General features: G+C 61.4%; 3 protein-coding genes across 5 annotated transcripts; 2 read left to right on the forward strand and 1 right to left on the reverse strand.

Moving 5' to 3' along the window:
• Positions 1-4,971: 4,971 nt before the first annotated feature.
• TMEM8B (transmembrane protein 8B) lies at positions 4,972-17,368 on the reverse strand. Of its 3 annotated transcripts, none has more exons than XM_069002299.1 (13): positions 15,859-15,968; positions 12,351-12,540; positions 11,053-11,260; positions 10,783-10,883; positions 10,389-10,648; positions 9,807-10,162; positions 9,403-9,499; positions 9,070-9,193; positions 7,590-7,732; positions 7,241-7,419; positions 7,008-7,154; positions 6,817-6,933; positions 4,972-6,621 (listed from the first exon to the last, which is right to left on the reverse strand). In XM_069002299.1, the coding sequence occupies exons 1-13, from the start codon at positions 15,953-15,955 to the stop codon at positions 6,286-6,288; spliced, it is 2,355 nt and encodes a 784-aa protein (XP_068858400.1). In that variant the 5' UTR covers positions 15,956-15,968; the 3' UTR covers positions 4,972-6,285. The 3 variants fall into 3 exon arrangements, with proteins under 3 accessions (XP_068858400.1, XP_068858401.1, XP_068858399.1); XM_069002300.1 differs by lacking the exon at positions 15,859-15,968 and adding an exon at positions 17,301-17,368 and having other exon boundaries at positions 4,973-6,621; positions 10,783-10,916; XM_069002298.1 differs by having other exon boundaries at positions 4,973-6,621; positions 10,783-10,916.
• Positions 17,369-18,420: 1,052 nt separating this feature from the next.
• TAF1C (TATA-box binding protein associated factor, RNA polymerase I subunit C) lies at positions 18,421-22,886 on the forward strand. The gene is made up of 14 exons (XM_069002189.1): positions 18,421-18,626; positions 18,715-18,808; positions 18,955-19,061; positions 19,153-19,248; positions 19,329-19,399; positions 19,488-19,735; positions 19,810-19,920; positions 20,032-20,155; positions 20,266-20,337; positions 20,456-20,591; positions 20,686-20,814; positions 20,962-21,136; positions 21,271-21,408; positions 21,697-22,886. The coding sequence occupies exons 1-14, from the start codon at positions 18,495-18,497 to the stop codon at positions 22,869-22,871; spliced, it is 2,808 nt and encodes a 935-aa protein (XP_068858290.1). The 5' UTR covers positions 18,421-18,494; the 3' UTR covers positions 22,872-22,886.
• A 222-nt stretch (positions 22,887-23,108) lies between these two features.
• On the forward strand, positions 23,109-24,750 carry HINT2 (histidine triad nucleotide binding protein 2). Its single transcript, XM_069001180.1, has 5 exons — positions 23,109-23,182; positions 24,002-24,160; positions 24,248-24,352; positions 24,432-24,504; positions 24,608-24,750. Exons 1-5 carry the CDS (start codon positions 23,129-23,131, stop codon positions 24,697-24,699), a joined length of 483 nt encoding a protein of 160 aa, XP_068857281.1. The 5' UTR covers positions 23,109-23,128; the 3' UTR covers positions 24,700-24,750.
• Positions 24,751-25,628: the final 878 nt, after the last annotated feature.

A 25,628-nucleotide genomic window follows, 5' to 3' on the forward strand; every position in this document is an offset into this window, starting at 1 on the left:
GTGGCTTTGCATCCTAGGGACAATGTTCTCAGCCTCTGCTAACATGATTTTATCTTCCTCTGCAGGCTTGCTTCTTAAGATAAATTTATCCAGGATTCCATTTGGTGTAACGGCTTGATTTCTGTTGGTGCAAGGCTGATTTCTCGCAAGAGCAACTGCCTTAATTTCCTACCAGTTGACAGCAAGTGCATTTTGTACTTGTAGACTTTGTCCTTGCAATCGCAGCCCTTCCTCTGCTCACCGGCCCGGATGTGCCAAGGCTGATCCTCCAGCATCACCCCTCTGTGGGCTGTAGATGTCTGCTTTGGGGATAGAAACACTTGACTTCCTTTGTCCCAAGAGAAAGGGCTTGCAGGACACCCAGATCCTACCCCAAGATTAATCCAGAGGGGTGGATCTGAGCTGCAGCACTCTGATGCACCCCTGGACATCCCCAAACTCTCATTGCTATGGCAACAATTTAGCAAATTTAGCACTGCAAAATTATTTGCAATTTTAAACTGTTGCCAAGATCTTCCTCAAAGGCTCTTTGGGGGTTGTTTTGCTCTGGTTTTTAATGTAACCTTCCCTCCCTCTCATGTGCTCTTCATTTTGGCATGGCTCCCTTCCTTGAGGAATGACCTTTCCCACCCATTTACTCACTCTGCTCCTTGGCCATGCTGGCCTTGCAAATCTCGTTAAAGGACATGTTCATTTACTGGAAGTCTCCGGCATGCAGATCTGAGCAGTTCTCATGCTGTCTGCAGGCAGTCTGCCCCCCTGGCTGCTCTATTAATTTCTCTTAGCAAGCTCCCTGATTTCTATGCAGTTCCCTTGATGAAGTTAAGCACGACTCAAGTGGTTTTTCCGCTCGACAGAGCAGGTCTTCAACAGCCCTCTTCTAAATTGCCAGGGATAAAGTCCTGAGTCCAGCCCCCCCGCAGGTTTCCCCACCAACCTCTCCAAGAAACTCAATTAACAGCAGCTGAAAATCGTGATGCTTTGCATCACCACCACATTTTCCTGATTTCCCATGTCTCAGTGTCCCCCTTTTCTGTCTGCTGCTCCCTCCCAGCCATGGGACCATGGCAGCTGCTGTTTGTCCCTTGACACATTCTCCCTGCAATGCTCTGGTCCCTGTGGGTACAGCCAAGCCTTTTGTCCCTCATCTCCACAGCCCCTGCACCCCTACCCGTGTGCCAAACGAGGCATGCCCTGCCACCCTTCTGTTTCCTCACTTCTCCAGGTGTTGTGACATGATGTGCTGCTGGGACAATGCTGGTTCTCAGTGCCCTGGGTGTCCCTCAGAACCCCTTGTCCCTGCTCTGGGCTGGCTTTGTCATGCTCAGCTCTGCCTCAGTTCTGCGGGACAGGTACCCATGGCAGGGTGTTTCCCAGGAACACGAACCTGGAGAGATGCCCCATGGCACTGGAGCTGGGCTTTCTCCATTTGTAGTTTTATCTCCCACTTGTGAGTGCCTGGCTCCCACCTGGACCTCACTCAGCATGCAGCAGACTGGGGCTGAAGCTTTGAGGAGTCCCTGATCCCACTCCTGAAAGCTGGGGATGGCAGCAGGGAGGATGAGACATGGAGCTAGGGGATGGGGGAGAGGGAGGGGTGAGCAAGCAGGCTGCATGTGGGTTTCCCCAGGGAAAACAGGGCCACTTTGCATGCCCAGAGCTGCTCCCCTAAGCTGTCCATGGTGCAGGGACTGCCTGCAGGGCTGAGGGACAGCCAGGGACCGAGCAGGGCAGGCAGGTCCAGTGCCTGTGAGCTGTATGGTGGTGCCAGCCGTGGGTGATGGATGGGTCTGTGTGGGGAGGGCGGTCAAGCCTTGCTACTCTGATGAGAAAATCATCGAGTGGCTGCAGGGTGCTTCAGGCAAACTGCAAAAATAAGAGAGCAGCCAGGGCATTCTCTGAGCCCTTCATCATCCCCAGAGCAGCACAGTGACAGCCATGTCCGCCCAGGGAGCAAGCTCTGTCTGTATCCACCATGGGATTTACATTGACTGAGGTGGAAAGGCTTTACCTCCCTGGGGTCTGGCAGCACAGTGAGCAAGAGGGGTGAGGACTCCCAGGGCAGCTGTAGGGGATCTGCTGCCTCTAGACATGGGGTTTCAGGAGGATACAGGGAAAAAATGCTGAGGTGGGGACAGCAGGCTTACACATCCCTCCCTACACACCTACCTGGGGACCCACCAATCGCCAGGTGACCAATCTGGTGACACCAACAGCCACCCTTGCACTCACCTCCCAGCCACAGTGTCCAGCAAGGGCGCAGCACCCTCGTGCATCCAGAGAGACCCCAAAAGCTTGAACTTCTCACCAGCCCCCACCCACTGCTGCCTGGGCAGGCACACGTGGGCAGGGAGAGGAGGAGGGATGCTGGGTCCTGCCTGCGTGCACACAGCCTGCTGCAGGGCTCAATAATTCAGGCCTGACACATTAAAGTTGCATGGCAAGCAATCACCATCTGCAACGACAGACTGTGTCAGGGCTGCTGGGTGATGAGTCCAGACAGCAGGCATGGATGGGCAGTGGTCGGAGGGTCTGGCAGCCTCCGGGGAGGGCAACAGGCAGAGCACCCCTGCAGTGGGGACTGGGGTGGGAGCAGGCTGTGGCAGGAAGTGCAGTACCAGTGTTTGGGATACATGTTTCCAAGGAACTTGTGTTGGAGCAGGGAGTGCTGGCCCAATGGCGCTGACAGCCCAGCAGGCAAGATGGAGCTGGGATGCAGGAGGCTGAGTCAGGATGATACTGTTCCCAGGGCTGCCACCTTCTCATGCATCCCGTGTCCCCTGCAATCTTCCCATCAGGACAGAGGCTGTGAAGGTTTATGCTGCCCCACGCATCGAGTCAAAAACCCTTCCCAGCTGTGTCTGTCCCCAGGGTCCCTGCCACCACCTGACCTAGTATGGCTCGAATCCCCCCTGTGGATGCTAAAGAGCAGGAGCAGAGGAATTTTCCAGCTGCTGAAGCATTTTGTGAAGTTTTCCTTTCTCATGTTTTAGCTGAGAAACGGTTTGCTATTTTGTAAACTACTTTGCAGGTGCAGGCTGTTGTGGAAATACTGTGGATATTGTTTTTGTTCACTGGGAAAAATATTTTGGAAATAGGCATTATGCCGTTCAGCCAATCTCTCTGGGAGGCAGATGGTCAAGCATGCAATGGTTTTATGCCACCCTTGAGAGCAAAGCTATATAAGCTGAATTATATAATTAAATATAGCCATTTCTGGCCTTTGAGCCCGATCCTGAATCCGTGTCATTCTTTGCACCATCCTGGTACAGCAGTGACACCCCCCCCATCCCTCTCCAGCACTGAGGAAGCAAAGCTCTTCATCGGCTGTTCCGGGAGTTGGTTGCCATGGAGATGTCAGATGTACCTGGCTGTTATAGGGATACTGTTGCCATGGTTATGTGGTTGCTGTGCCTGGTAGAAGCAGGGATGGAGCATCGGGAAAGCTGTTTACACTGGAGGGGTGGGAGTCACAGAAACCCCAGCTCTCCGAGCACAAGGGGAAGACAGGACAGTCCAACCTTCACCCCAAGTGCATCCTAATGGGGCAGAGGCAGGAGGCCATGGGGAACCATGGCAGAAAAGCTCACTAGACCCACAGGGATGGACACGCTGGTGCTCCTGACCCTGCGAAAGGAGAGGTGACTGAGAGGACTCAGAGTCTCCCATGGTGTGTCCCAGCATGCTCCCAGAAAGGCTTGGTGGGAGAGACACACACACTCCCTGTGCTGGGTGTCCCACAGGAGAGACCAGCTTCTCCATGCTTGGTGCCAGGAGCACAAAACCTTTCTGTCCTGCAAGACTGTGTGTTCTGCACTTGCAATGCACCTCAACATCCCCCGAGCTGTGCCGGCCTCCTGGGCAGGGGAATGGGTTTCTGCCCACCGTGGGACTGGGAGATGAAGTGGGAATGGGGATTCCCAGCTCTCAGCAGGCTGCCCACGGGCCCCCAGGGATGAGCTGGGCTGGCAGAGAATGCCTGGATCCCCTCCAGTGCTGCTTGGCCGAGCTCCCTCCTGGGCAGTGCGGTCAGATGCATGGCCTGTCCTTGAGATGAAAAACGCAGTTGCAGGTTTAATTAAAAGGAGAGGGAGCTCTGAGCTGCACCAGCAGCCCGGAAAAGCAGAGTCTAGCAGAGCTGGTGTGTGGCTCCTCCAGGCTTCCCTGGGCAGCTCTGCTGGCTGAAACCCCTGCCCACCCCTCCACCTCAAGGGTTCAGTCCCACATGTGTCACCCCATAGTGTCTGCTGTGGGGCAGGCCAGGGGCTGTGCAGCTGCTTGCAAAGGGAAAGCTCATCCCACCACCAGCTGTGTTATTGTAGGGTCTTCACAAATTTGACAAGCAGCAGGTTTGCACTTCAGCCCTACAGCAGTGAGACCAGGGATGAGGGATGGGTGAGGATGCTGCATGCAGCCCCAACATTTCCATGACACTGGGGTGCACTGGTGCAGGACCAGCTTGTGCCCAGGGTGCTCTGCACTCCAGCGTGTTGCTGATGTGAAAGCTAAAGCCAAGCTCCTCATCCTCTGGGGGCTGCTACTACCAGTGGGGTGCATTAGACTTGGTGAAATGAGTAATGATTTTAATTAAAAAATTAATCCTTAATCTGCCACCTGGCCAGAACAGACAGGACACTCTGTATGGCAGAGAGCGGGCTGCAGGGTGAGCTTGCGGGGGGGAAGGAGAGTGGCAGATGCAGGTTCCCCAGCCCTTGCACAATGACTGGGGCTCCTGCCGAGGCTGCCCAGCACACTTCCAGGCCAGGCTGGCTCCCCATGGGCACATCCCACACCAAGGCCCAGAGACACAGGCAGCAAATCCCTGAACCCACCAGCACTGCCATGGTCTTCTTCGCCAGCTCACCCCTCCTCCTGCTCTGCCCACCCCATCCCCACAGTCCTCTTCAGCTGCCCCCACAGCCCCCCAAGCCCACCCCGCTCTGGCCAGCTGGGGCCCAGTTCCCAAGCAGCAGTTTTAATTAGATTGCAATCCTATTACATAGCTGCCTGCCCGCCTGCAGTTGCTAATCCTGTTAAGCATCCAGTAAATCTCCCTGTGCTGGGCTCTGTCCCCAGGGGTACAGAGAGGGGGCCTGCTGGTGGGTGGGCTCTGCTAAGCTAGGATGTGGCTGCTAGGATGCAGAGTTTTGCCGCGGGATTCCACCCTGAAGACCCCTGCAGGGCTGAGAAATTCTCAGGGGATTGGGGAGTCCCCATTGGGCTGAGAAGTGTCAGTGGAATTTTCCCTGTCCTCCCTGGCCCACCCTGACCCCTCTGAGCTGCCGAAGCAGAGTGAAAACCCCTGTCCTTGAGGCACACACACAGCCTGGGTGTCTGTCACCACACCATGGTCACCACTGGCTGCAGAGGGTGCTGAGCCCACAGGTCTGACCATAAGCCAGACAAGGAGCGGGGGCTGAGAAAGAGCCGCCCCAAGCGGGTCACAGGGTACAGTCCATGCAGTGCCCCTCCCACTGGTGCCCAGTGCCTGCAGAAACAGGGCTGGTGGCAACAGCAGGGACACAGGGTCACTTGTCTGCTGCTCCTTGGGTGCAGCGACATGTGGGGTGCTGAGGCAGGCTGCCCCAGGCAGGGGGGTGACAACAACAGGCTCTGGGCTCCTGGTGAGGCCCTTGCAGGCAGAGCACTCTTGGACCTGTGCACTGCCACAGCAGGCAGCACCAGCAACACTCCCAGGGGCACCTACCTCCATAGCTATGGGCTCCCCACAATCCTGCAGACTTGGAGGGGATCCTGGATGCCCTGGCACAGCACAGCTGCTCCTGGATCTGACATTACAGCCATCCTGTGAGAGCACAGTGCCCCAACAAAGACATCCCAGCCTTGCAACCTGTCATGCCAGGAGCCAAAACACTGCAGCCTCTGGTCCCCATCTCTTGCCAGCCACTTTGCTCCATGTTGGAGCTGCATCAGCTCCAGAGCAGCCACCACAGGGCAGGAGCTCTCCCTGAGAGCCAGAGACTGTTGCCATTCCTCCCCTCCACACACAGCCACATCCCCTCAGCAACTCCATGGCCTGGCAAAGAGAGGAGGATGGCCCAGCTCAGCCTTGAGACCCCACAGCTCTGCCGCAGACTGAGCAACAGCAACTCCTGGAGACAAGTTCAATCAGGCTGTAATTGGAAGAACAGGGTGGCACAGATGGCTGTGTGCCTGCCCAGAGGAGTCCTGGCACTCCCAGAGATAGGTGGCCAGCAAAGAGAGCGGGTGCCAAGCCCCACAGGGCTGCTGTCCATGCCGGAGGAGTCAGAGCTGGCCTCAGCATCAGCTGGTACAAATACTGTTGATGGAGGCCACGGCAGGGTCGACAAGCCCCAGCTCCTCCTGCTCATTAACGCAGAGCTGGTACCCGCATCCCTTGCGCCGGGGCAGCGGCCCCAGGCGCCTGCTGGGCTTGGCACGGGGCGGCAGCAGGAAGCCGACGCTGCCGGCAATGAGCAGGTGCCAGATGCTGTGGATGTAAAAGTAGTTCTCCTCCGTCTCCACGAAGGCGTAGAGCAGCACGGCCGCCGCCGCGATCAGCGCTCCCGGGCACAGGTAGAAAGCCCAGCGCTTCCAGGTCGGTGGATAGCAGTGGCGGCGACGGATGGTGCGAGCCGTCTGTGGTGGGGAAAGGGCAGGCTGGAAGGGGGAGTTGCGGCAGGGATGGACACAACCCCTGTGCCATGGTGACACATCCCTCAGGAGCCAGGGAGAGGGGGTCATGGGGAAGGGTGAAGGCAGCAGAGGGGAGGTGTTGGCAGGAGCAAGATGCTGAGCGCAGCCAGGCTGGGGACATAAGGGACACCATCTTACCCAGGCGACGGCCATGATCCCCAAAGCGAAAAGGCTGGGCCCCAGCAGGTTCCAGAGCCCGTGACGGTCCATCTGCAGAGCCATGGAGAGCAGCATGGCCCCCAGCAGGTACAGCACCTGTGGGGCAGAGAGGCACCCATCAGGATAAATCACTTCCATGCCTGCCCTGCATGCCCCCTCCCCACACTTGCCTGCTTGACTATGGGCTGGAGCCGGGCCATGGCGATGACAGTGACCCAGACAGACATGAGAGAGCCCAAGAAGTCACAAAACTGCAGCACATCGTACTCCATGATGCAGAACACCACAATGCCTGGCTGGTCACAGGCATGGTAAAACTGGGGTAGCAGGGAAAGGGTGTGAGAGCTGCCCTGCACAGCCCCAGCCCCTTGCCTGTCCCTCAGCCACCCCACCCCAGACTCACAGTGGAGAAGAACATGGTGAAGATGTAGACGGCAGCTTCTAGGAGGTAGTGGCTGCGGACAGCAATGGCCACGGGAGGCACAAACATGACATTGCTGAGGCACAACAGCAGCGTGGAGAGGAGCTGGAAGCCATAGGAGAAAGCCTCAGCGTTGTCTGTGCAGCCCCAGCCGTTCCAGCCTGTGACCAGGGAGAGCTGCTGTCACCGCTGCAGCACTCGCAGGGGCTGGGGGGTGGAGCAGGGAACTCCCTTTCCAGCACCCTGCAGAGACCTGGCATGAAGGGATATACAACCCACAAGGAGAAGGGGAGGATGCTGGGGGTCCATGGGTGCCCGGGGCAGCTCTCACCAGCTTTGCACTCGCAGGCAGCATACAGGTAGTTGTTGGTGCGCAGCAGCTTGCACTGGCCATAGATGCCGCAGTCGTTGATGCAGGGGGAGAGGTAGGCGCGCAGGTACACCTCAGCTGTCACGTTAGTGCAAGGCTCAAACCTGCGGGGTGGGAGAAGGAGGTCAGCCCTCACCCTGTGCTCTTGAGCAGCTCCTACCTCTGCCAGAGCCACCTGTCACACCCAGACTTGGCAGGTGATAGGAGACCCAGGGACTGGGCAAGCCAGAAAATGAGCTGCTTTGGTGCTGTGTATGTATGGTAGCTGAGAGCTGGTCCCCAAGGATCCTGTGTGCTTCAATTGTTTGTGCCAGCCTGGGTGAGCAGGAGGAACGTGGCCACGCTTAAACCCTCTCTGCCTTTAGCAGCACACTCAGCTGGTTCCTATTTCATTTGGATTTTGCTGTGCAAACACTGTGCCCTGCCCTGCAATGCCCGTGTGTGAACCCTTCAGGGAAGGACTGACTGCGACTGGCAACTCAGCGTGAACTAGAAGCACAGCAGAGGAGTCAGGGCAGGCACACCATCCCCACTGCCCTGCACTGCCCATGCACAAGACTCTGGGCACTGCCAGCACCGCCTCAGCTCCAGCACACCAGGAGCATAGACAGCCCCACAGGCCAACAGCACGTACCAGCTGCTGGCTGGGCACACACACACCCCCCAACACACACAAATATGCACACAGTGCTGGCTGCACTGCTATCCACTGACTGTGTCCTCACACAGTCAAATCTGCACACGCGTGCATGAAGAACACACACAGCCCTGACTGCCTGAACTAAGCCCTGACTGCTCCTGCAAACCAGAACATGCACACAGTGCTGCGTGTGTGCACCCAAACTTGCACGCAGTGCTGCATCCACGCTTGCACCAAACACGCATGCAGCATCATCTGCACTCATGCATCCTTGCACGTACAGACATGTAACACACACACACCAGCCCCTCTCCTCCACAGGGCTCCAGGCAGACACAGAGGCCAGGAGCAGAGCCACAGCACAGGACCAGTCCCTGGGGATGCTGAGCAGAGCCGCAGCCTGACCAGAGATGCCCCCTCACACGCAGAGCAGAGCCCTGTCCTCCCAGCGACAGCCCGGTCCCCTCCCGGGCACAGGTACAGATGGGCCCTGCCGCGGAGGCGGAGAGGCACTGACAGATGCCCGGCGTTCGCGAGCTGACAGGCACTTCCTAACCGCGAGACAGAGGGAAGAGCCGCGGGGACCCACAGATGGTCAGGCAGACGCGAGATGGAGCCATCCGTGCCCACGCAGCACTCACACGGTGACACACAGCCCGCAAAGCCGCGTGCACACACAGGAACGGAGACACGCAGCGCAGGGGACAGGCACACCCACAGACCCACGGCACACACCAACACGGGTCACGCTGGGGACATCCCCCCTGGGGGCACAGGGAGGGAATATGCTGGGGCTCTTACCCGTGCTCCGTGGCACAGAGCGAGCGCAGGCTCAGGTACCAGCTGCCTGTCTGTGGGTAGGGGATCCGCAGGCGGCTGAGGCTGGCTGTGGCATTAACGGAGAGCAGGAAGCCTGCCAGAGACTCTGTGGGCCAGGAGAGCTCTGGGTGAGCAGGGGAAGGTGCAGCCCCCTGCCCTGGGCAGAGCTGGAACAGGGACAGAGTACCCTGTGCCAAGCTCCAGGGCCACATGTCCCCATGGTCTCTGTAGCCTCCCCCCACCCAGCCTCTTGCCAGACACAGGGGGGTGTGACCCCATGGACGTGGCAGGATGGACATGCACAGCCCAGTCTACCTGTCTCGCAGGTGACCGAGGTGTTGTCACCAGACGTCAGTGGGACTTCGTGGTTTAGACACCCGAACACTGTCACATTCTCACCACACAGGGAGCTCTGACGGCAGAGGAGATGGCCTTAAACCAGTGCCAGGGATGTCCCCTGCTCTGACAGCACTTGGATTGCAGCACACCAACTAGCAGTGCCCTAACCCACTGCCCGTCACCCAAGAACACTCCAAACTCAGGTTATCATCCTGCCCTTGGAGCACTCTAATCCATTCTCCATCATCCCAAAACTTCACAGCCATTACCTATGACCCCAGATCCTGTTCCCTGCCCTGTTGCAACCTTGACATCACCCATCTCCCACCCTGCCCCTGTCCCATACTCTGGCCCATTCAGGGTGTATGTGGCCACCTCACCACGTTGAGCCGCAGCTCCAGGTTGAGCACCCCACCACTGTCCAGCACTGGCAGGAGGTTGATGACGAAGACAGCGGGGCGGTCGGGTGGCACTGACACGTTGGGCCCGAAGAAGATGTAGAAGTGAACGGAGAAGGTGTCCAGCTCATTGCGCAGCGTAGGCCGGACAGGCCAGCACCGCTCTCCAGCATGTGAGGTGACAGGGATGGGGACCGGGTGCTTCGTGTCATTGGGGCTGGTGGGCGGAGGGCTGTCCCCCAGCGCCAGCCCGCCCGCGGAGCCAAAGGAGTGGGGCATGTTCATGGAGGCGCTGGAGGGCAGGAAAGGTGGCCGGGCCAGGCTGGGTCGGGAACAGTCTGGAGGGACAAAGCCATCAGCCTGGGCACCACACAGCTCCAGCCCCCTCTTAGTTCCCATGTCCATTTGCAACCCAGCCCCAACACCTCCCAGCATACCCATCCCAGCACAGCTGGGTATAACCCTGTGCCCAGCTGGGGACAGATCCTGTGGGCATCCCTTAACCCCCACACCAAAGGAGAGTCAAGACCATGCCTCCACCAATGCCTCCACATGCACCCTCACCTGTGAGCTGCACGGTGACCTGGAAGGAGACGGTGCCCGGCACCCCGGGGTGTTTCTCCACCAGTACGTAGTACCAGTGCTGCCAGAAGGGCAGGTCCTGTGCCAGCTGGCAGGGAGTGTGTTCCCGGCAGTCCAGTGTTGTGGAGTTGTGCAGGGGGGGAGCCTTGGCCCGCACACGCAGCCAGAGCGGGCAGCCCTCGGCCCCACGGCACCGCAGCACCTCCACGAGCACTCGTGATGTGTAGCTGGGCACAAAGACCCTGCGGGACAGCAGTGCCAAGTTGTGCCCGTCACTGTGGATTAACAGGGCTGGGGAGGGAACCCAGAGGGATGGGACACCCTCATCTCCCCACCCTGAGCATGCCCCCTCCTTAGGAGACCTTCTCGCACTCACTTGTAGAGGCAGGAACGGTTGTGGGGGGCCATGCTCTGCTCGGTGACATGACCGGGGTACAGCACAGCAATGTTCACCAGGCGCTGCACGATGAGCTGCGGCTGGAAGAGATACTGGCACTCCTCGTAGAGCCCCTGCACCAGAGGAGAGTCAGCACAGGGCAAGGGGCACAGAGCACTGCCCCCACTGGGGACACCTGCCCTGGGCACTGCCAGCGCAGAGCAGTCAGACCCCAGCCCTGCATCCCCATGGTCCCTCCAGGCCCCTCACCTTGACAGAGATCTTGCCCTCATCTTTGGGCAGGTGGGCAGCCAGGAACCAGTCCCCAGGCAGTGGGCTGGTGACATTGAACACTCCCGTGGTGCGGTTGGGCAGGGTCCAGGTGAGGGTCAGTGCGAAGGAGCCAGGGACAGCTGTGTCCCTGGGGAAGTGCGTGTGCAGCGGGTTAATGACGGAGGGAGCCCCTGAGCGGAAATACCTGCAGGAGAGACAGCAGTCAGCAGGGTGTAGGCTGGGCATCGTGGCAGGGCCAGTATGTCCTATATGTGGGTGTCTTTCCTCTGTGCTTAAAGACATCATGGAAGCCATCTGTAAGCTGGGACCTTTCTGGAGACTGTGAGCTTTCCTAAGTGGGTGTTTAAGCAAAACAGTTCATCTATGAGATGCACAAAAGAGTGGAGCCTGCACTGGTCCCGGGAAGATGAATCATGAGGAAGGAGCGTATATGTTGTCTGGGTTTTGGCTGGGATAGGGTTCGTTTTCTTCTTAGGGGCTGGTACTGTGCTGTGTTTTGGATTTAGTATGAGAAGAATGTTGATAACACACTGACTTTTCAGTTATTGCTCAGCAGCACTTAGTCTAAAACACTTTTCCGTGTCCCATGCTCCGCCAGAGAGCAGGTGCACAAGATGCCAGAAGGGAGCATGGCTTGGAGAGCTCGCACAAACTGGCCAAAGGGATATTCCATACCATATAGAACATATTCCATTCCATACAGAGCATCCTGCCCAGTGTATAAACTTGGGATAGTTGGCAGGGAGCCACCAACAACTGCTGGGGAACAGGCTGGGCATCAGTCAGCATGTGGTGAGCAACTGTGTGATGAATCACTCATCTTTCTTGGGTTTTATTTCTCTCTCTCCTTTTCGTTACTGTTGTTATTATTATTACTATTATTGTTGTTGTAGCTGTTTTATCATTAGTGTTATTGGCATATTTATTTTGATTAGCAAACTGTTTTTATCTCAACCCACGAGTTTTACTTTTTTTTTCCATGGTTCTCCTCCCCACCGGGGGAGCAGGGCGGGGATGAGCAAGCAGCTGTGTGGTACCCAGTTGGCAACCTGCTCTAATGGAACATGTCCCATGGCAGCAGGTTGGAACGAGATGATCTTTAATGTCCTTTCCAACCCAAAACATTCTGTGATTCTGTGATTCTTTGGCTCTATATGTACAGGTGCTTGTGGAAGCAAAGAAGCAGGCAAGAGCAGACAAGCTGTGGGGCAAACCCAGGCAGGAGCAGCAGAGGCAGGCAGGAAGGAAACAGGCAGAGCAGGCTGCTTACTCACACGGTGATGCTACGGTCTGGGCATTGATCCCCAAAGGTGCCACCTTGCTCCTTGAAGGTGATGAGGTTCCAGACGGCGATGACTGTGTCCTCGGGAATGTGGAAGTGGAAGAGCTCGATGCTGGCAAAGGAGCGGAAGGGGCTGAGCTTGCGTGGTGTGCGGGTGAAGTAGTCAGTCACAAAGAGCCCATCTGCAAAGGAGACCCGAGGGGCTCTCAGCAGGGTAAAGGATTGGGGAGGGGGTTGTGTAGCACCCCTCCCAGAGCAGGCCCACCACCCAGGCTCTGAATATGTTGCAAGTGTCCAGCAGCCTGGAGGCAGGAGGGGCTGGGACAGTGCCATTTCAGTGAGTCCCCAGGGCTGATGTCAGCTATCCCCAGCTGTGTCTCCCAGCCCTGGAAGACTCGGCATCATTCCTGGTTCAGCACTGCCTCGAGCTCAGTTCACAGAGCTGTGGGACTGATGGTTTGTAGCCCAAGGAGCCGACCGCCCTGGCTGCTCATGCTCTGCTCCCTGCATTTTACCTGTAATAAAGGGACATTCTTTGTGGCTTCAGCCATGCTCTAGCAGGTCAGGTCCCACAGGAACACAGATTCCCTCTCACCTGCCTGCTGGGGAGGCTCAGCACTGAGCCCATCATAAAGTGCAGAGTTTCACCCTAGAGCCACGAGAAGAAGGAGGGAGCAGAGCACTTTCCTGCACAGCCTCCCAGCTCTCCTGTGGTTTGTGGAGGAGGAACGGTGCACATATGTGTGTACATATGCACACGTGGGTGCTGTCTGCACGCATGGCAGAGTGGAGGCGTGCAAACCCACGTCCATGGGGGTGTGTGCCTGTGCACAGCCCCATGTCTGAAAGACACTTCCTTGCAAGCCCACGGCACACACGGGGGCCACCTCCCCCTAACCAGCTGCCTGGCAGTTTGATTTTCAGGGATTTCCAGGAGCCCCAGCAGCAGAGAGGCAGCCACTTCTTTGTCACAATGGAGAGCAGGACTTGAGACAGCAGCCGTAACTTCACCTACCATTACCACACTACACCAGTGCCAGCTTGGGAGACCCATCCATTATTCCCCAGAGACACAGTAAGAATGAGATACCCCTCTTCACAAGCTGCTGGAAAGGGGGAGGCCAGCAGAGGGTGGGCTGGGAGCAGGTCTGTGACCAAGAGGACTCATCCAGCATGGAGTGGGATAGATGAGAAGAGGGTCTGCTTTGCACCGCATGTTCCTGGCCGGGAGTGTGCGCATGTGCTTGTGTGCACGTGTGTTTGTGCTGCGTGTGTGCAGCCCCAGCAGGCTGTACACTGACATGCATCTGCTCCCTTGTCTGGAACAAAGGCAGCTCCCCCTCCCCTTCACTGCCAGCCGGCACAAGCCAGGCATGAAACACCTGTCTCCTCAATGCAAGAGCATCCGATCCCAATTTTTCCACCAGGAACCACCAGGTCACTCCACAGCCCCACGTGGGGACAGTGACCTGGCAGGGGACCCCAGGGAGGGTGTTGAACACAACTCCAGAAGGGGAGCTGGGGGAAGAACCCAGAGCCAGTCCCAGCACAGCCCCCTCATGCTCACGCGCCCAGGGCAAGGTGAGGGAACTAGCTACACACAGAGGGTCAGTCTGAGGCGCCGTGGCAGTGCAGCCAGAGCACGGGAGAGGTGCTGGAGGATGGAGCGGGACTGCTATCCATGGAAGCGGAGTGGATGGAAGGAGAAAAGCCAAAGCCCCTCTGCTTCAGGCCAGCAGCCGGAGCCGCAGGACCCCAATCCCGGTGCCACAGTCTCTGGTCGTGGCCAGCGGTCAGCACCGCGGACAGCTCCGCGGCTGGCGGTCAGCACCGCGCACAGCTCCCGCTGTCGCCCCACAGCTGCACCCCGGCACCGGCAACCCCCGGACAGCTGCCCCCTTCCCAGGGGATGCCCCCTCCAAGCCCCCAAGTATCCTTCCGCATCCCGGTTACTAAGCCAGCTCCCTGCCCCACAGCGTGCTCCTGGTCTCACATACTCCCGTCGATGTATCCCCTCGCATATCCTGACGCCCCGCTGGACACACACCCCCGTCTCTGCAGGCTGTCCATCTCCGCTGCCCCCTGCACGCACACAGCCTTCTGCCCTGCATCTGCAGCCCCCCGGGCCCACTCACTTCCCACGCACACGCCTCCCTCCCAGAGTGTTCACTGCCTGTGCGCTGCCTGCGTCCTCCTCGCACGCACAACTCTGTGCCCCACTGCACATCTGTCTCCATGCCCCAGTGCATGGGTACACCGTGCCCCACAGCATGCTCATCACCGTGCCCCACTGCACGCACATCCACGCATCCCATTCCACAGACATCCAGCACCCTCTACGCAGGCATCCCTGTACCCCGTTATGCAAACACTCCCCTGCACACGCATCTCTGCACATATCGCACCCACCTCATGTCCCAGTGTACATGCACCCCGTGCCCCATGGCACCCCACACCCAACTGGGGACACCTCTGGACTCTGCCGCATACGCGCCCCAAACCCCACTGCATGCTCGCCCTATCCCTCGTACCACACTCATCGTGTCCCATCACATGTGCACCCCACATCCCAGGATGCCATCCCCCCATTGCTGCGCCCTTGTGCTCCATTCTCACCCACACCCTGCCCCACTGCACACAAACCCCACATCTCATTGCTCGTGTAGCTCATCCCAACCTACACACGTACCCATTCCAAACTCATCCCCTGCACCCCACCACACGGACCCCTGCACCCCACACCTGCAGCCCTTCTGCCCACCGCATCTCCCCACTCCCTTCCCCACTGCATGCACACCCCACATCCCATTATTCGTGTGCCTCACGCCCATCCCAAGCTCATCCCTCTGCCCCACGGCACCTCACAGAGCCCTGAGGCTCACACCTCCAGCCCTACTGCCCACCGCACACACCCCCGTGCTCCATTCCCACCTGCCTCCCGCCCCACTGTGTGCACACCCCACATCCCATTGCTCGTGTACCTCACGCCCACGACAGGCTCATCCCCACTGCCCCTCAGGCACCCTGTCCTGTGCTCCACTGCACGGACCCCCCTGCCTGCAGCCCCCTGCCCACCGCACACACGCCCGTGCTCCATTCCCACCCGCCCCACTGCACGCACACCCCACATCCCATGGCTCGCGTACCTCACACCCATCCCAAGTTCATCCCTTGCGCCCCGCCACGCGGACCCCCGCGCCCCACACCTCCTGACCAGCGCACACCCTCCCCCCCCCGTGTTCCGTCCTCACCCGCCCCCCGCCCCACTGAGCGCACCCCCCACATCCCATTGCTCCCGTACCTCACACCCATCCCAAGCTCATCCCTTGCGTCCCGCCGCAAGGACCCCCGCTCTCCGCTCCAGCATCTCTCCCACCCACCGCACACACGTCCTCCGCGCTGTCGCCGGCACCCTCGACGTGCGCTCCCGCGCCCCGTCCCGCGCTCGTCCCGCCGCCCCACACCCGCGCCCCCCGCCCCGGTCTCCCGGCGGCGCTCACCGGCGGCGGGCGGCGGCAGGAGCAGCAGCGGCAGGAGCAGCAGCGGGAGCGGCAGCGGGAGGGGCTGCCCGCCGCCCCCGCCGCCCCGCCGGGCCATCGCCGCCGCCGCCGCCGCGGCTGCCGTGGGGCGCGCGCCTCCGGCCGCCCCGCCGCGCACCGGCGGCCCTGACGTCACCCGCCCCGCCCACCGGGGCCGCCTCCCGCGCCGCCATTGGCTTCCGAGCACGTCAATCACCGGCGGTCGCGCCACGCCCCGCCCACCCCGGGAGACAATTACCCCATCCCACCCTTCCCCCCGGCATGGACCCGGCGCTGACCGGGGCACCGGGGGACAGCGACACGGGCGGGAATGGAGATGGGAGGTTGCGGGAAAGGGACACCGGGCTGAAACCCGATATACGGGCCGGGAAGGGGGGCACACGGCTGGGGACAGGGACATTGCGCGGGGGACCGGGACACGGGGCTGGAACGGAGATCTGAGCCGGGAACGGGGGCACCGGGCACGGGGACACCGGCTGGAGAGAGGAACACGGGCTGGGGGCAGGAACATGGTGTCGGAACTGAGATACGGGCCGGTAATGGGGTCACGGGGCCGTGGTGCTGGAGACAAGGATGTAGGCTGGGAACAGAGATACGGGGCTGAGGGACAGGAACATGGGGCTGCAGACAGGGACATAGGCTGGCGGAGAGGGACGTGGGGCTGGGGACAGAAACAATGACTGGGAACAGTGATGTGGGTCTGGGGGACAGGGACAGTGGCCTGGGGACAGGAATATAGGGCTAGTGGAGAGGGACATGGAGCTGGGAAAGGGACGGGAGGCAGTGAGGGCTACCTATGGGGCTGGAGGGGGTGGGGATACCTATGGGGACTGTGTAAGGGGGTCAGATGGTTTTCTACAAGTGGCTACCACCTTCTTACAGAAAATGGTGGCATGTGTCTTACACAGGAGGTGTCCCACAGAGGGGGTCTGGGCACCACCTGCAGGGATGAGGGCATCTTGACTGGAAACTATCTCATCACGCTTTCCCACACTCCCTGACATCATCCCCAGTCTCCCCTGACATCACCATCCCCCTTGGCCATGATGGAGGCAGCAAGTTACTATTCATGGAAGTACTCCTCTCTCATCCCGTGCTCCCCACGGGACACCCTGGGAGCTGCAGTAGGAGCAGCCACCCCACCATGTCCCAGCCTGACTGCCCAGCAACCCTCCCCAGAGTACAAACCCTCTCCAGGCATGGATGGGGGTCCCCTCCCCAATGCAGACCTCACCAGCACAGCTCTGGGGCCAGTGGGCTCTGGGACAGGGATGTATGAGGACCATGGTCCCTCCCGGAGAAAGCTGGTCATGCTCTCCTTGGGGAATGGACAAGGGAACTTGTCTCTCCTCCAGATACTCTCCAAAAGCTCCAGGGTCCCATCAGAGCCCCATGGGACTAACCTGAACTCTGTGTGGGTACCCATGGGGGTCTGGGACCAGGTGACTCCCTCATGGGGAGCCAGCAACCACCCTGTGGGGAGGAAAGAGCACAGAGCCGGAGTGGGAGTGGGGTCACCAAGGCCAAGCAGGTATGAGGAAGGGCAGGGTGGGATGGGGGAACTGGACTAAACCTTCCAGGAGCTGCACTTCAACCTCACACCCCCAGACATTTGAGACTGTACCGTGGCCCCACACCCTGCTGGTATGTGGGGTGCTCCATGGCCACACAACTGGGGCCACGGAAAACCAGGTATGCCCATAGCAGGACTCACGGTGGGGTTTCACTGCTCTCCAGGTGAGCAGAGGGGAACAATGCTCCCACCCCTGCCCGTTCCCCAGTGGGCTCCTGTCCTCATGGCTCCCCGGTGCCGGTCCTGGTCCGGCCCTATCTCACTGCTCCCCCCACCAGTTCCTGTCCCGTTCCCATCCCGGTCCCACCGCTTCCCCCCGCCCGTCCCTGTCCCGTTCCCATCCTGGTCCCACCGCTTCCCTCCGCCCGTTCCTGTCCCGTTCCCATCCCGGTCCCACCGCTTCCCCCCGCCCGTCCCTGTCCCGTTCCCATCCCGTTCCCACCGCTTCCCCCCGCCCGTCCCTGTCCCGTTCCCATCCCGGTCCCACCGCTTCCCCCCGCCCGTCCCTGTCCCGTTCCCATCCCGTTCCCACTGCTTCCCCCCGCCCGTCCCTGTCCCGTTCCCATCCCGGTCCCACCGCTTCCCCCCGCCCGTTCCCATCCCGGTCCCACCGCTTCCCCCCGCCCCTTCCCATCCCGGTCCCATCCCGGTCCCACCGCTTCCCCCCGCCCCTTCCCATCCCGGTCCCATCCCGGTCCCACCGCTTCCCCCCGCCCCTTCCCATCCCGGTCCCACCGCTTCCCCCCGCCCCTTCCCATCCCGGTCCCGTGCCATTCCCGTGCCTGTTCCCCCGGGGGCCGTGCGTTTTACCCTCCGGCCGCCAGGGGGCGGCGGCGCCCCGCGTGTCTGTGCCACCGGTGGCGCTCTGTCCCGCTGCGTTCCCGAGCGCTGATTGGTGCGCGGCCGCAGCAGCGCGACGATGACGCCATTCCCGGTGGCCATTCCCGGTGCCCGCGCCATCCCCACAGGGCAGCGGGACCGCCGGCCCAGCCGCGTGCCGCTCCCGGTGCCCGGTACCGCGGCCATGGAGTTCCCGGCCGCTCTCTTCCCGTCCTACTTCGGCGCCGGCCCGCCGCGGGAGGAGGGTGGCCCCGCGCCGGTCGCCGGCTGGGGCGAGCACGGGCAGGTGCTGGAGGGTGGCCCCGGCCGCCGCCAGGTGAGGCCCTGCCGGGGGTGCATGCCGGCCGAGGGAGCCGGCAGGACGTTCAGGGGCCGCTCTGACTCTCCCCGTTCGCTCCCCGCAGGCGCAGCCGGCGTTCGTGCCCCGCCGTGGCGCGACGGGCGAGAGGTGGGAAGCCGCCGACGCTGCGGCCGTGCCGGTGCTGCTGCCCAGGGCGGGTGAGAGCCGCAGGAGCGGGAGGGAGCTCGCTGCACGGGGTCTGGGGGGGACATCCCTTCCGCCACTATCCCTGCCGCTGTCCCGCGGTGCTGAGTGGTGCCCGGTGCTCGTATGGTGCCAGGCGGCCTCTGCCCTCTCCCCGCAGGCTGCTGGATCCCCTCGCCCGCGCCTCAGGACATCCTGTACCGCAGCGGCCTGTGCAAGAAGCTCCGGGCAGGCAAGTCTGGAGCCACTCTGGATTTCGCCAGGCAGGTGAGATTTGAGGTGTTGCATCCCGTCAAGGACCTGGGGGGCAGCGTGGGACCTTCGCATGCACTGACCCTTTCCCGTCCTTCCCACACAGCTGGGTCATTTCTTTGTGGATCACCCAGAAGATGCTTTTGGCTCCCTGGGGCACCTACTGCACAAGAACTTCCACCTGGGCAACTCCAAGCTGAAGGTCACTGTCTGTCCAGGGATAGCAGTGCTGTTCCCCACCCTTCCCTTGCCAGTCTCAACCTCTGCCCCCTCCTCCTGTAGAGACCAGCCCGGAGTAGCACCATCCGGATGACAGCCCTGGTGGAGGACATCGACCGCCTGGAGGCCCGACGGTGAGTGTTCCCATGTCCCCTGCCCTGCAGAGGTCTGGGAGGGGGGTCCTGCTCTGTCTCCCCACCTAATGCTGTCCATGCCCTGCAGCGGCTGCCCCCGGCAGCACTTGGCCTCCCGCCTACGCTGGTTCTCCCACCTCTGCCGTGACTGGCTCTTCGAGGTGCCACTGGGGCTGCTGGCAGACTGCCTGCACGAGGAGCTGATGCAGCAGTGGTCCAACCTGCTCTTCGACGACAGCCTCACAGGGGGAGCACTGGCCTGGCTGCCCGCTGAAAATGGGGGGACACCCATGGGCCGCCTCGTGCACCCCGGAGGGCAGGCCATGAACCACCTTTGTATCCTTCCCCATGGGGTGTCCCTGGGGGGGGAAGTGCGGGTTGTGTTGCACCGCCCTTAGCCAGCATCCCAGATTTCCAGGACGTGGTGCTGGAGGAGCTGCCCCGTGCCCGGGGCTCCCCAGCGCAGTTTGAGCTCAGTGGGCGTGTCCGGCAAGTGGCTGCAGCCCGTGTGGATGGGGAAGGTGAGCCAGCTGTGGGATCCACATCTCGAGGCAGACAGGACGTAGGGAGGAGGGGCAGCAGGGGCTCCTGGAATGCTGCCAGCTCACATGCCACCTCCTTTCCCCTGACAGATTTTGTTGGGGTCCGCTCAGACTACCACTGTGGAGTTTGGAGGGTGCCGGGCAGGACAGGGGCAGCTCCCACCCCACTACAGGTCATCCGCACCGACGTGCCTGCCTCCTGCCTCACTGTCAGGTAGGTGTTGGAGGAAGGGGCTGTGCGAGGAGGGAGTTCTGCTGGTGCAGCTCTGCTCCCTGTGGTGGGTGCTGTTGCCCCATGATGATGCTGTGCCCCCCATCCTGCAGCCCTCACCTTCCCGGGGAGCTGTCTGTCTGCACCCAGAGCGGGACCGTCTACCTCTGGAGCGTCGGGACTGGGTGAGATAGGGCACTCATGGCCATCTAGGGACTCATGCAGACAGTGGAGTCCCAGGGGTGGAGGGGCCAAAGTGACAGGGTAGCCCTGCCCCATGCCAATACTGCTGTCTCCCCACAGGCTGCAGCAGCTCCGCCATGACCCCCAGACCATGTTTTTTCGGGACCATTCACCCTGGCGCTGGAGTGACTTCACTGCACACCCACGGGTGCTCAGCTGTGCTGACCGCACGGGCCTGCAGTGCCTTGATGCCCGGGTGAGCCTGGGAGGGTGGGTTTGGGGCTTGGGGCAGGCAGGGAAGAGGGTTCCTCAGCCCAAAGTGCTGACCGTGCCCCATTCTACTGCTGCAGGCCCCCAAGAAATGCCACTTCGACTTGTTCAAGGTGGGCGAGGAAGCTGGCTGCCAGCAGGGCGAGCGTGTGGTGCTGCCCATGTACCTGGGCAGGGCTCACCCCTCACAGTACCTTGTCACCACCCAGGTGAGCCCCACCACAGCTGGGAGCTGGGGGAGACACCCTGCACAGCTGCATCTCCCAGTGCCTATGGGGCATGGAGATCTCCCAGCTGAGGGGAGCTGCCGCAGCGTGTTGGGGTGTGCCCTGTCTGAGTTGAGACTCCTGTCCTAGTTCTGTGTGTATGTGCTGGACGAGCGGTTGCCACTTGTGCCTGTTCTGAAGTGGGCACACATGATGAAGGCCCCTCCACTATTTGCACACCTGATGCCAGGGAATCCCGGGAGGAGCCACCAGGTGCTGCTCGGCGCATCCCGCACCCAGGAGCTATTGCTGTTGCAATACCGGGGTAAGAGATCAAGCTCCAGGGGTGCTGCAGGGCCAGAGTTCCTCTGTGCCCTCGTCCCAGCCTCTTTGCTGCTGGGATCAGCTGGTGCTCTGGTGTCTGTGCTCACTGGGTAAGTTTTTTGGGTGTTTCCTCAGGGGGCAGCCAGTCAGCATGTCAGCTGGCCGGGACTCCGCAGAAGCTGCACAGCATCGGGGGGTGCCTGCAGCACCTGCCCACCCAGCTCCCACACCGCCAACACCTTCTCCAGCAGCGCCTTGAAGCCCCGGCAGCAGGTGAGTGTCCCACACTGCCCCAGGCTGCAGGTCCTGGTGTGGGAGAAGGTGGAATGGAGTGGGAGTGTAGCCCCTGTTGTGGCCTGGCTGGAGGGTGGCTGAAAAAGCAAAAGCAAAGCCCCAAACAATCCTGTGCAAGAGATGAATGACTTAGAAAACAATGTACAGGGCAGGAGCCGGCAGTGAATGTGCCCACTGAGGGGTGGAGGCAGTCCCCACTTCTGGCCATGCCCCTGGAGTATCCCCAGGACTGGAACCCTGGTGACAATGCCTTGCCTGTTCCCACAGGGCTGACTGCCACGCTGCAGGAGGATGGGCCACACAAGTCCATGGTGGTTTTCCAGCTCTCTGAGGCTGGGGATGTCTTCTGCCAGAGGCTGACCCACAAGGCAGCACAGCCCCCTGCACCCCCATCGAGGGATGAGGCCACAACAGCCCCTGGCTCTTCCCCTCTCTTTGAGGCTCCAGCCAGCAGCCCACAGGGCTTGGGTGGTGAGGAGGAAGAGGAGGAAGAGCAAACATTCTACTTGTCCAACCTGGAGGTGATTATCAATGAGGAGGAAGAGGAGGAGGATGTGGGCACACCAGCACCCCTGGAGGAAGCTGAACTGCAGGAGCCCTGTGCCAGTCCCCAGCCCTCTCTGGCAGTGCCCAGCCCAGCTGCAGCCCTGCGGTACCGCCGCTGGCTGAGGGCCCTTTCCAGGGCCTGCAGGGATCCCCCTCGGCACACCTGGCACCCTAGCCTCAGCCAGAGGCGGCTCTTCACCCGCAGAGATCTGCAGGGGCCGGTGGGCCCCAGCAACCTGCAGAGGCAGATGCGCCAGCGGCTGCACCAAGCCATGCGGGAAGGGGGTCGCATCCAGCGCTGGGAGCTTTCGGCTGTCCAGCCCCCTCCCCTGCCACAGACCCTGGAGCCAGCAGGGGCTCCAGACCCCCTAAGCGCCCGTCTGACAGCAGCCTGGGCTGGGGACTGGGAGCAGTGGTGGGAGGACAGGACGAGCTTCAGTGTGGCGCAGAGACAGCAGGCACTGCGGGAGCGGCGGCGGCGACAGAAGCGAGCCCGGGGCCGCCGCAGCCTTTCGGCCAGCTTCACCTCCTCCCTCACCTACCAGTCTGAGCTGTCCGAGCTGAGTGATGCGGGCCCCCCGCTGCTCTCCCCCGGCCGCCAACCCGTTCTCTCCCAGGAGGGCTCCCCCCCAGCAGGCAGCCCCGCAGTTCGCAGCCCCCCGACCTCACCGGCACCTGATGAAGCCCTGCTGTCCTCACAGAGCCTGCGCTGCCGCGGCATCCCCAAGGAGCGTCGGAAAACGCTGCGGGACTATCTGTCCGTGTGGGCCGAGGGGCCCCCCGAGCCCCCAGAGCCCCCTGGCAGCCAGGCCAGCCAGCTGTGCATCCCTTCTTCCCAGAGCCAGCTGTCCTCCGCCTCGCAGCCCCGCCGAAAGCGCCCACGAATGGGCTTTTGAGTGCAAATAAACGTGCTTGGTACAGCCTCTCTCCCGGGGTCTTCACTTGGTCAGGGCACCCACCCTTGGGGCAGGGGAGGTTGGGCGGGACGCCCGGGGTCGAGACTGCCCCCGAGGAGGGAGTGACCGTCTCCCCCGGTCGGAGGGTCCCCGCCGGGATGCTCCGAAGCGTGGGTTGCCCACACGGCTGGTGCGGGCGCTTTAAGGAGGCGTGGAGCAGGGACGGGGTGTCAGTGACGGGGGCGGGAGCGACGGCCATGGCGGCGGTGTTCGCGCGGGCGCTGGCGCGGGGCGCGCTGCGCCCGGGGCAGGTGGGTGCGGGGGGACGGGGGGAAGCCGGGATGAGGGGGATGCACCGGGGCGTGGGGGGTAACAGGGACACCGGAACGGGTCCGCACCATGCTCGCCACTGCTTCCACCTTCGGGCAAAGTCGGCGACGGGCATGAGCGCCGGCCCGCGCACCCCCACGCCACGGCACGGGGCCTCGGAGCAGCTGTGTGCATCCACCCCCACCCCAGCCTGCGCCCCCGTGGGCACAGCCCCCTCCTCGGCACCCCCGAGGGCGCAGATCCCTGTCAACCCCGTGGACAGTCCCGTTACCCCCGTGACCACAGTCCCTTGTCACCCCTGTGGGCACAGCCCACTGTCGAGGCTGTGGACAGTCCCCTGTCACCCCTGTGGGTACAGCCCCCCCATCAGCCCCCTGGGCATCTGCCCCACTTACTCCTGTGCGTGTTACTCCCGTGTGCACCTCCCTGTTGCCCCCCTGTCACACCCAAGCATCACCCCCACGTGCACCCCACCATCACCCCTGTGTGCACCCCCAGGACCCCAGTATGAATCCCACCACTCTCCACGTGCATCTCCCATCACATCACCCATCACCCCATGCAGTACTGCGATCACCCCCACATGCATCCCCCACCCGTATCCCAGCGTGCACTCCATGTCACCCCCACGTGCATCCCCCCACGTATCCCCCTGCCACTCCCACGTGCACCCCACCATCACCCCCACGTGTTCCCTTCCATCCCCCTTGCACGCGTGTTCCCCCAAGTGCCCTGGCCCACCCCGGCCACGGTGTCCTTGTCCCCGTGGGCACAGGCTGTAAGCCCCCTGTGCCCCTCAGCCCCTTCGGTGCATGTCAGTGCCTGGCGGGCAGGACGGGGAGGTGGGCAGGGCGCAGCGGGCGGCAGCGGCTGGCGAGAAGGGAGGAGGGCAGCCTACCATCTTCAGCAAGATCATCGACCGCACCATCCCTGCCACCATCCTCTATGAAGATGACAAGGTAGTTGGGACAGCAGGACCTATGTCCGCATTGGGGCAGGGGGGGCAGAACCCACGGCTGTGGGGCTTACCCTGCTCCCCCTGGTAGTGCCTGGTCTTCCGTGATGTGGCTCCCCAAGCCCCTGTGCACTTCCTGGTGATCCCCAAGTGCCCCATCCCCCGGATCAGCCACGTGGGTCCCCAAGACACTGAGGTGAGTCCAGAGAGGTGCCTGGGACACTGCTGGTGGGGGGGTTATACAGTGCTGACCCTGCCGCTCCCCCCTCTTTCAGCTGCTGGGGCACTTGATGGTGGTGGCAGCACGCACGGCGCAGGCGGAGGGGCTGGCTGATGGCTACCGCCTTGGTGAGTTGGTATCCCCGGCTGTGCTGTGGGGCAGGACCCTCACTGGTAGTCCTGGGGGCAGGGGACACAGAGGGTGGCCTGACCCTTGTACCTCTCCTGACAGTGATCAACGATGGGAAGCACGGCGCACAGTCTGTCTACCACTTGCACCTCCATGTGCTGGGGGGGCGGCAGATGGGCTGGCCCCCTGGCTAACCCCCACTACCACTTGCCCCCCAATAAAGCATCCCCTTGGTGGTGACTTCAGTGGCTCTGCATCAGGGTGGCATTCTTGGGGGTGGAGGTGGCTGGCCTGGGCAGGACGGGCCTCCATTGTCACAGCAGTAGAAAGTTGGTACCCTGCTTTCTGCAGAGGGTCTGGGCTCCACACATACCAACCTGCCCCATGCTAGAGATGATCTGGAGCCCTACGGTTGAAGCAGAAGCCCACAGCTCACAGGCAAAAGACTCATCTTGGTGCTGGGCTGGGGGAGCAGGCTGGGTGCCACAAGGGTGTCCCCAAGCGGGGGAACATCCCTGGGGTATCAGTAGCACACCACGTTCAGGGCTGCCCACCCAGCCTCACTGCCATCACACAGTCCCTGTTCTGCCTCACATTGCATCCCAGCCAGCACCCCCATGTTGCTGCCAGAGCCCTGTACTGGACACTGATGTTTCCCTGCTTTTCAAAACCAGTTAATTGCACTTGATTGATCTAAAAGCCCTCAGAGCAGGCTTGTTGACTGCATGTGTACTTCTTGTCCACCCCAGAGGGGCCTCTCTGGGAGCTCCCAGGAGGTTCATAGCCCTGAGCAGAGCACAGAGCAGGACAGGCTGCATGGTGGGTGGACCTGCTGCCCCCCTCCATGTACACATACCCGTGTACTCCCCCACACCGCAGCCACTACATTGCTTCCATGTGCACTGCCATGCAAAACTCAACTGCACTGTTCACCCCAGACCCCCCCCCCCCAAACTATGCACCTCCGAGGGAAACTCTATCGCTCGCCCCAGAGCCCCCAGCCACACACTGAGGAAAACACAATGCACCCTTCACTCCAAACCCCACAACTGTGAACCACCGAGGGAAACTGCACGCTCCAGACCCCCGTGCACACAAAGCACGGCCGGCTCTGTGCCCGCAC

The sequence above is a fragment of the Aphelocoma coerulescens genome, assembly GCF_041296385.1.
Source record: "Aphelocoma coerulescens isolate FSJ_1873_10779 chromosome Z unlocalized genomic scaffold, UR_Acoe_1.0 ChrZ, whole genome shotgun sequence".
Lineage (NCBI taxonomy): Eukaryota > Metazoa > Chordata > Aves > Passeriformes > Corvidae > Aphelocoma > Aphelocoma coerulescens.